Source organism: Mandrillus leucophaeus, unplaced genomic scaffold, assembly GCF_000951045.1.
Source record: "Mandrillus leucophaeus isolate KB7577 unplaced genomic scaffold, Mleu.le_1.0 Scaffold28, whole genome shotgun sequence".
NCBI classification, from domain to species: domain Eukaryota; kingdom Metazoa; phylum Chordata; class Mammalia; order Primates; family Cercopithecidae; genus Mandrillus; species Mandrillus leucophaeus.
Genome location: NW_012102920.1, coordinates 3026431 through 3035092, shown reverse-complemented (window position 1 = coordinate 3035092; position 8662 = coordinate 3026431). Strand labels below are relative to the sequence as shown.

The following is an 8662-nucleotide window of genomic DNA, read 5'->3' as shown; positions in this document are numbered from 1 at the left end:
TTTTTTGAGACGGAGTCTCACTCTGTCATGCAGGCTGGAGTGTGGTGGTGCAGTCTCAGCTCACTGCAACCTCTGTCTCCTGGGTTCAGGTGATTCGCCTGCCTCAGCCTCCCGAGTAGCTGGGATTACAGATGCGCACCACCACGCCCGGCTAATTTTAGTATTTTTAGTAGAGATGGGGTTTTGCCCTGTTGGCCAGGCTGGTCTCGAACTCCTGGCCTCAAGTGATCTTCCCGCTTCAGCCTCCCAAAGTGCTGGGATTACAGGCGTGAGGCCAGAAAGAGGAATTTTAAATTGCATCTGGAGTCCCTCTCTGAGTCAGCGTCTCTGCCTGTGGAGGAGTTGGGAACTGAGGATGAGCAAGTGGTGGCAGGTGGCCACCTCTGAGGCTCTGCAGGGCACAGCCTGGGCCTCGTGCTCACTCCTCACTCTGTGTCCCTGGCTGGTGTAGAGGCTGTGCCCAGGTGGGCGTTCTCAAGGCCTTGGCGGAGTGCGGCATCCCTGTGGATATGGTGGGAGGCACGTCCATCGGGGCCTTCATGGGTGCCCTGTACTCTGAGGAGCGGAACTACAGCCAGATGCGGATCCGGGCCAAGCAGTGGGCTGAGGTAAGCAGGTACCCACCACCCTCACTGGAGCACAGTCCCCCAGGTCCATGCTGGTGCTGGGGGACGCTGGGGCCGTTGGCCTCTGCATGTGGCTCTGCAGGGCCCTGCCCTTGAGGAGGCTACACCCCGAGGCCTCCCAGTGCAGCTTGTGAGGCAAAGGAACAGCAAAGAGAAGGCACGAATGCAGGTTGGTGGTGGGAGGCGGTCTGATCCATGCCCCGGTCTGAGATGGTAGAGATGATGGTGGGAGGCGGTCTGATCCGTGCCCAGGTCTGAGGTGGTGGAGGTTGGTGGTGGGAGGCGGTCTGATCCGTGCCCAGGTCTAAGGTGGTGGAGGTTGGTGGTGGGAGGCGGTCTGATCCGTGCCCAGATCTGAGTTGGTGGAGGTTGGTGGTGGGAGGCGGTCTGATCCGTGCCTGGGTCTGAGGTGGTGGAGGTTGGTGGTGGGAGGCGGCCTGGGTCTGAGGTGGTGGAGGTTGGTGGTGCGAGGCGGTCTGGGTCTGAGGTGGTGGAGGTTGGTGGTGCGAGGCGGCCTGGGTCTGAAGTGGTGGAGGTTGGTGGTGGGAGGCGTTCTGATCCGTGCCCGGGTCTGAGGTGGTGGAGGTTGGTGGTGGGAGGCGGCCTGGGTCTGAGGTGGTTGAGGTGCTGCAGGATGACATGGAGGCCAAAATCGTGGAAAAGGAGCTGATTGTCACAGCCCCTAGGAGTTAGAGGCACGAAGCCTCCATGGGGGTTTCTGACCCAAGGGCCAGGCAGGGCAGCGTGAGCAGCTGAGGATGGGCTTACTGAGTCCTCCCGGCAGGCTGGGGGCCATGGGGCTGTCCCTGGTGCATGGCACGAAGCCTGGGTGGATTTAGGGCAGGGAGATGTTGGCTTGGGGATGTGAGATCAGGTCAGGGCGGCTCAGTGTCACAGGAGAGATGTAAACTACTTTGGCCACTAGTCTGGCCTTGTGATAAATGGATTCCAGAATCAGAATACCAAATACAGCATCAAAGACAGCGGTGAGAACAGGCTCCCCTCGGGCCGCAGAGCGAGGTAGCCGGGCTCCGTTCCCCAGCAGACGTAGCCGCCGTCTGCCCTCCTCAGTGCCGCACTTGCTTTTGTGAAACAAAACCGAGCTTTGGTTGGAGCCATGAGTGGGATCAGAAGGGTTCGTGTTCTCCTTTTAAAAGGAAAGAAAATTCGTCACCCCCTGTGCGGCAGCAGCTCCCAAGCAGACCTGTGCTGCATTCACGTGGCCTGGGGCTGTCGCCAGCCCCGTCAGCGGGTCCCGAGGCCACTGACGCCGGCCCCCCTCTCTGTTCCAGAAATGTGTCTTTCCCTAAAACGAGTCACCTGGTCACCTTCAGTGTGCCGCTCAAAAGAGGGCTTGGGGACTGGTACGCAGCAGGACGGCCTCAGGGAGAGTGTCCTCGGGACAGAACCCGCCATGGGCAGTGGTGGCTCAGAGCCGGTCCTGTCCCAGAGCACCTGGTTGACCTCTCCCTGTCCCTCCCTCTGCGGCTCTGGCGCTGAGGGGCCAGGTGTGGGAATGGCCAGAACTCTCTGGGCTGGTCCTCCTTCCAGGCTGGGAACCCTGGGCCCGCAAGCTGGCTGGGGGCAAGGTGGGCCTGGGGTTGTGTGCCCACCCCTCGTGCTGAGGAGAGGGGACGGCAGGCACTGGGGTCTGGCTCAGCTCCGTAAGCCCCTCTGGTGCTGGGCAGGGGCTTCCTCAGGGAAGGACTGGGGTCTCCTCTGCCTGTGGCCGAGGCATTCTCACTGCCTGCATCACATGGCATAAGCACGTCCAGCCCACACTCCAAGCGCTTCCCTCCCAGCTTCCGTTCCCTGAGCCCTAGCTCACTATGGCAGGGAAGACCCTTCCTCTCCACCCACACTCGGCATTGAGGCTAGTTTGAGGTCAGTCTCGAGTCCTTTCCACCCACGCTGGGCATTGTGAGGCTAGTTCGAGGTCAGTCTCGAGTCCTGCCTGCCTCACTGAGGAAGGATGGGCCCCAGGCCCACCCAGAAGGAGCCCAAGAGAGTGGACCCCCGATGGAGTGCCACAGTGGCATGTGAGCCAGGGCTGGGTGGCTCTGACCTTCCCGAGAGCACTCCACTGTGTTCTCCTGGCCCAGGAACCTCATGTGCCCAGCAGCCTGCCCCCAGCTCTCCTCCCGGACCCTCCGGCCACGGGCCTGGGCCAGGCCTTGCCCCAGAGCTGAGCAGGCAAAGCGGAGGAGGCCCCAGGCACGGGGGTGCTGCAGAGCCTGTGAGGGTAGGGCCAGCGAGGGCTTAGGGGTCAGGAAGGGACCGAGGGTAGGGCTGTATCCTGGCTTTCAGGCCCTGTGGGTGTCCACCAGCCTCTGCTCCCTCTGAGGCTCCAGCCAGGGTGCCAAAGAATAGAAACGCCCTCAGAATAGAAATTGTTTACCAATTTTAGAGGTAGAAAATTGTCAGGAGACTATTCTCCATGGATATGTCATGGTACTGTTGATATGACTTGGATCTGTGTCCCGACTCAAATCTCATCTCAAATTGTAATCCTCATGTGTTGAGGGAGGAACCTGGTGGGAGGTGATTGGATCATGAGGGCAGTTTACCCCATGCTGTTCTTGTGATAGGGAGTTCTTGTGAGATCAGGACCTTGGGTGGGGCCCAAGGATACTCTGGACCCCTGTTGCATTCATCAGCGGCCGCTGGGACGCCATGTGTCTGCTGTGGCAGCCCGCAGGGAGAGTGGGAGCCTTCTGTCAATTGCACATGTGCCCCCAGGGCATGACGTCCATGATGAAGGCCGCACTGGACCTCACCTACCCCATCACATCCATGTTCTCTGGAGCCGGCTTCAACAGCAGCATCTGCAGCGTCTTCAAGGACCGGCAGATCGAGGTGAATCCCCACCCAGCCCCCAGTGCCTGTCCCCTCCTGGTCCCCGCCTCTTGGCCCTGAGTCAGCCTCCCCAGACACGGGACAGAAGCGTGATGGGAGAGGGTCCGTCTAAGCCCCGTCCGCCCACAGGACCTGTGGATTCCCTATTTCGCCATCACCACTGACATCACAGCCTCGGCCATGCGGGTCCACACCGACGGTGAGCACTCCTGCCGCGCAGGGGCGGCCGCTTGGGTGCGAGGTGTGGGCAGGGGGAGAGCCCAGCAGCCCCGGGGGTCGGGAAGGTCGCGGGGGTCTCCTGTGGGCAGCTCTGTCCATGGAGGACGCAGGATGCCCCTACTAGGCGCACAGACAGGAGGGGGCGTGGCCTGGACCAGAGACCTCAGACGGGAGGGGGCGTGGCCTGGGCCTGAGACCTCAGACAGGAGGGGGCGTGGCCTGGGCCTGAGACCTCAGACGGGAGGGGGCGTGGCCTGGGCCGGAGACCTCAGACGGGAGGGGGCGTGGCCTGGGCCAGAGACCTCAGAAGGCCAGACAGGACCCTCGCAGAATCAGTGATGTGGGCTAGACTGATGGACATCATGTGGGAGGACAAAGTGAGGGGCTCCCTCACTCCTGGGGTGAGGGGGTCACAGCAGTTGGAGGTCCTGGGCACACGTAATGCAGTGCGACCCCAGAGAAAGAACTCAATTTCGTTCAGCCCTTGGGCCATGTGCTTCCCTTTGTGGAGGCGGCCTCAGTGAGGTGGGACCTACCAGCTCCAGGACTGCAGAGGCAAGGCCCTGACCCCTGGACCCAGGAGAAGCCTCCTCCGGGTAACCAGCGACTCCGGGCCCCCTCCCCAGGCTCCCTGTGGCGGTATGTGCGTGCCAGCATGTCCCTGTCCGGTTACATGCCGCCTCTCTGTGACCCCAAGGACGGACACCTGCTGATGGATGGGGGCTACATCAACAACCTCCCAGGTACTGCGGTTGTGGGGACCACACCTGACAGGAGCACAGGCTCCTGGGTCACGCCGCCCTGGGTCACGCACGCTGCTGCTGCCTTTGCTCCGAGAAGGCTGGGCTGGAACACGTTTTCCTTAGAGTGTGCCAAGGAAAAATGTCAGGCTGGCATCAGAGCTCCGAGAACATGCACACGCGTGTACACGCACACGCAGGCACCGGCAGCATGTGCTCCAGCATATGGCCCTGTTAGTCAGCTCAGCAGCGTGCAGAACAAAGGCCAAGTCGAGTAACTGGGAGCAATTAAGCCCCATCTGTGCCCACAGTCAGAAACTAACAGCCTGCAGGTGTCGGCCTTGCTGGGGACCAGGCCACTCCTGTCACCTGTGGGATATGCGGTCAGAATGGCCCAGGACACAGCTGTGTGCCCACAGCAGCCCACTGAGCTGGGCGTGTGGGTCTTCTGCCTCTAGAAGGTGTAACGGCAGAGAGGAGACCCCACAGCCCCCAGGTCAGGTCTCAGGGAGGCAGGCTCTGTCGCCGTCCCCTGGCTCTGCATGCCTGTCCAGGGGGTAACCAGGGCTGGCTTCTCCCTAGCGGATGTGGCCCGGTCCATGGGGGCAAAAGTGGTGATTGCCATTGATGTGGGCAGCCGAGATGAGACGGACCTCACCAACTATGGGGATGCGCTGTCTGGCTGGTGGCTGCTGTGGAAACGCTGGAACCCCTTGGCCACGAAAGTCAAGGTGGGGTGCTACCGGGCGAACTGGGCTGTCCCTGCGGCTCCTCCCTGCAGCCCCACACCTGTCCTGCGGCAGGGAAGTGGGGGCCACTCCTGGGCTCTGAGGCCAGCAGGTCTGGGGCCACCCCTCACCACCCCTGCCTGAGCCCAGCTCGGGGGAAAGAAGGGACGAGGCCGGACGGGCCTGAAGGCTGTGGCAGCCCGCAGTGGGGACCCCCGGCCGGGAGCTGCTACCCTCTCCCCGCAGCCCCAGGTCGGAGGATGGGTCCCCAGAACCTCTCCTGCACTACGGGCCATGCTGGGACGGGGTAGGGGCCAGGGCAGGAGACTCAGGCGGCTGTGACGGTAGCAGGTGTTGAACATGGCGGAGATTCAGACGCGCCTGGCCTACGTGTGCTGCGTGCGGCAGCTGGAGGTGGTGAAGAGCAGTGACTACTGCGAGTACCTGCGCCCCCCTATCGACAGCTACGGCACCCTAGACTTCAGCAAGTTCAACGAGATCTGCGTGAGTGCCGGCCACACCCGCAGCGGCAGAGGCGGGCGGAGGGCACTCCGGTGGCTGCCCCTCCCCGCTTCCCCCTTTTGAGAAGACAGGAAGTGGAGGGCTCCCCACACCTCCTGATGGGGCCCTGGGGGTGTGCACAGGAAGTGGGGTACCAGCACGGGCGCACGGTGTTTGACATCTGGGGCCGCAGTGGCGTGCTGGAGAAGATGCTGCGCGACCAGCAGGGCCCAAGCAAGAGGCCCTCGAGTGAGGTGAGTGCGGGCGCCAGGACCACGCCCAGCTCCCCAGGCCACGCCCAGCTCCCCAGACCACGCCCAGTTCCTCAGGCCACAGGCCCTGCCCCACTGGTCAGAAACTCCAGGGCTAGGACAAGGATTGCTCAGGACTGCGCATCTCCCCGGCCCCTGCCCCTGCCCCTGCCCCAACTTGGGGGGCAGGCGGAGGCTACAGAGAGGGCACAGGGTGGGTGGGGCCTTCCCACAGGAAGCAGGCTGGGGACTGGCAGGTGGGTGTCCACGGGCAACATGCTGTCCTCACCCCACCCCCAGGTCCTCACCTGTCCCAACGCCTCCTTCACGGACCTTGCTGAAATTGTGTCTTGCATTGAGCCCGCCAAGCCCGCCATGGTGGATGGTGAGTGGAGGCCCAAGATGAGGTGCTCGCGGCTGCGTGGCCTCCTGATGCTGTGTTGGGCTCGACGCCCCCACCCCAGAGGCCCACGGCCTCCCCTCCTGCCCACGTCCATGCCCACGCTATAGCAGCTAGGGTGCTTGGTGGCGCTCCTCCGTCCCGGGCACCACGTGTACCCACAGCAGTGGGACTTTGACCACCCTGGGCCACCCAGCCTCTGCCCTTCATTCACCCCAAGTCCCAGCCACACCTCAGGCCTGAGGTAGAACCACGTTTTGCCTCCCACCCCACCCCACCCCACCCAGTGGGAATGGGAATGAAGGCTGCTTGTTGGAGGGGCAGCAGGGCCAGAAGGGCCACTCCCCTCCACGCTCCATCCAGGGCCCTGCACTTGGGCCTTCGGCCAGTGGCCTCCTGACAGCAGAACTGGACATTCTCCCGGGAGACGCCTTTTCGTGGCTGCTGTGGGCTGAGAGAGCCCTGGGCAAGGCAGCTGCTGTCCACAGAGGCCTGGTCTGGGGTGCTGGAGCCCTAAGGGTGCCTGGCTGACAAGGGGAGGAATGTCTAGCCACCCCTTGTCCTTGTGGAAGACCTACCAAGTGATATGCTGGGGCAAGGCTGGAGGCAGACAGAACCAGGGGTGGTGTGCAGGGCTGCCCTGGGACCAGGTGGCTGCCTGTGGGGCCCCTGCCACCTAGGGGCAGGGGTGGGCATCTGTGACCAGTTCTGCCTCTGAGTGTGGCTGTGCTGGGCATGGTCCCTTCCTTGGGAGGGAACTGATGTGGCCCTACCCTCGGTGCCAGACGAATCTGACTACCAGACGGAATATGAGGAGGAGCTGCTGGACGTCCCCAGGGATGCATACGCAGACTTCCAGAGTACCTCGGCGGAGCGGGGCTCAGACTCGGTGAGTAGCTGGGCGTGGCCCCACCTCATGCCCGCAGCTGAGCCTCAGTGCCTCGCCCTGAGCCGGACACTCCCTCCCTGTGGTCCCACTGGGTTACCAGCGCTGCACAGCCTCGTCCCTGCCTAGTCCTCACGTGCAGCATATGGTCTGCTTGCAGGAGGACGAGTCCTTGCTGCAGCATGGACACCCCAGCCTGGCTTTCCCAAAACTGTCCGAGGGCTCCTCTGACCAGGATGGGTAGAGGCCTGTGCTAAAGAGCCCAGATGCAGTGTCTTCTGTGGGACTGTCCCCAAGGCTGAGGCTGCTGCCAACTCCTAGGGTCCTCTGTACCTGCCCTGCTGGAAGCCCCAGCTTTCCCCGGAGCCCCAGGCTGTGTTAGGATTCTCTGGGCCTCTTCTCTGTACCTGCAGCCCTGCACACAGGGCCCTGTGAGCTCCCCCTGCAGCCCTGTGAGGCTCCTGAAGCCCTGTGAACCCCCTGCATCCCTGTGAGCCCCCCTGCAGTCCTGTGAGGGCCCCGAAGCTCTGTGAACCCCCTATTGCCCTGTGAGCCTCCCTGCTGCTCTGTCAGCCCCCCTGCAGTCCTGTGAGGCCCCCCAAAGCCCTATGAGCCTACCTGCAGCCCTGTGAACCCCTCCTGCAGCCCTGTGAGAGCCCTGTGAGCCCCCTGCAGCCCTGTGAGGCCCCCCAAAGCCCTGTGAACCTGCTGCAGCCCTATGAGCCTCCCTGCTGCTCTCTCAGCCCCCCTGCACCCGTGTGAGGCCCCCCAAAGCCCTCTGACCCCCTGCAGCCCTGTGAGCCTCCCTACTGCCCTGTGAGCCCCCCCGGAGCCCTGTGAACCCCCCCGGAGCCCTGTGAACCCACTGCAGCCCTGTGAGGCCCCCGAAGCCCTGTGAGGTGTGGGAGCCCTGATGCTGCCGTGTGATGTTTCAATAAAGGTGGATCTGAGTGTTGGACGTGTCCCCCGGGCTGAGGTCCCTGTCGCAAAGAAACACTACTGGCTGTCCCTGATATGGGTGGTCGCCGAGGTTGGGCAGTCCCCAGCCATCCTCAAATGACCCCACTGCTGGGGCCTGAGAGCCCCTAGGGTGGCAACTGCAGGCCAGGCAGGTAGGGCTCCCAGAGTGTGCGTGGAGCTGTGGCCCCCAGGACCAGGACAGGACCCTCTGGCTCCCTCTGGCCTCGAGCACACTGGGTGCCCCTAAACCGGCTTCCCCTTCAGTTTCCAGGTCCCAAACTGCACAGGGAGCCCTTTTGTGTAAGGGGAGGGAGAATCGGCCGCCCTGTGACCCCTGCAGATCATGAGGGCCGAGGGCCCAGGACTTTGCGAACAGGCGGCCGCTGGCCTCAGTTTCCCCGCTCTGGAGGCCTGGACGAGAGGGCGCGGAGCCAGGCCGTCCGGCCCCGCCCCCAACCCGAGCCCTGACGTCACGGTGGGCGGGGTCACTTGTCC

The 8662-nt window shown here is 63.4% G+C and overlaps 1 protein-coding gene across 2 annotated transcripts in view; it reads left to right on the top strand.

Moving 5' to 3' along the window:
- The window catches only part of PNPLA7 (patatin-like phospholipase domain containing 7), an 83597-nt gene extending 75933 nt beyond the window's left edge, over positions 1-7664 (top strand). For both annotated transcript variants that reach the window (XM_011985148.1, XM_011985147.1), the window contains 10 exons: positions 452-608; positions 3366-3482; positions 3612-3681; positions 4328-4444; positions 5024-5172; positions 5521-5673; positions 5814-5924; positions 6222-6306; positions 7107-7210; positions 7368-7664. In XM_011985148.1, coding sequence (XP_011840538.1) covers positions 452-608; positions 3366-3482; positions 3612-3681; positions 4328-4444; positions 5024-5172; positions 5521-5673; positions 5814-5924; positions 6222-6306; positions 7107-7210; positions 7368-7451 — 1147 coding nt within the window. In that variant the 3' untranslated portion in view covers positions 7452-7664. The remainder of the gene's footprint in view (positions 1-451; positions 609-3365; positions 3483-3611; positions 3682-4327; positions 4445-5023; positions 5173-5520; positions 5674-5813; positions 5925-6221; positions 6307-7106; positions 7211-7367) is intronic.
- Positions 7665-8662: the final 998 nt, after the last annotated feature.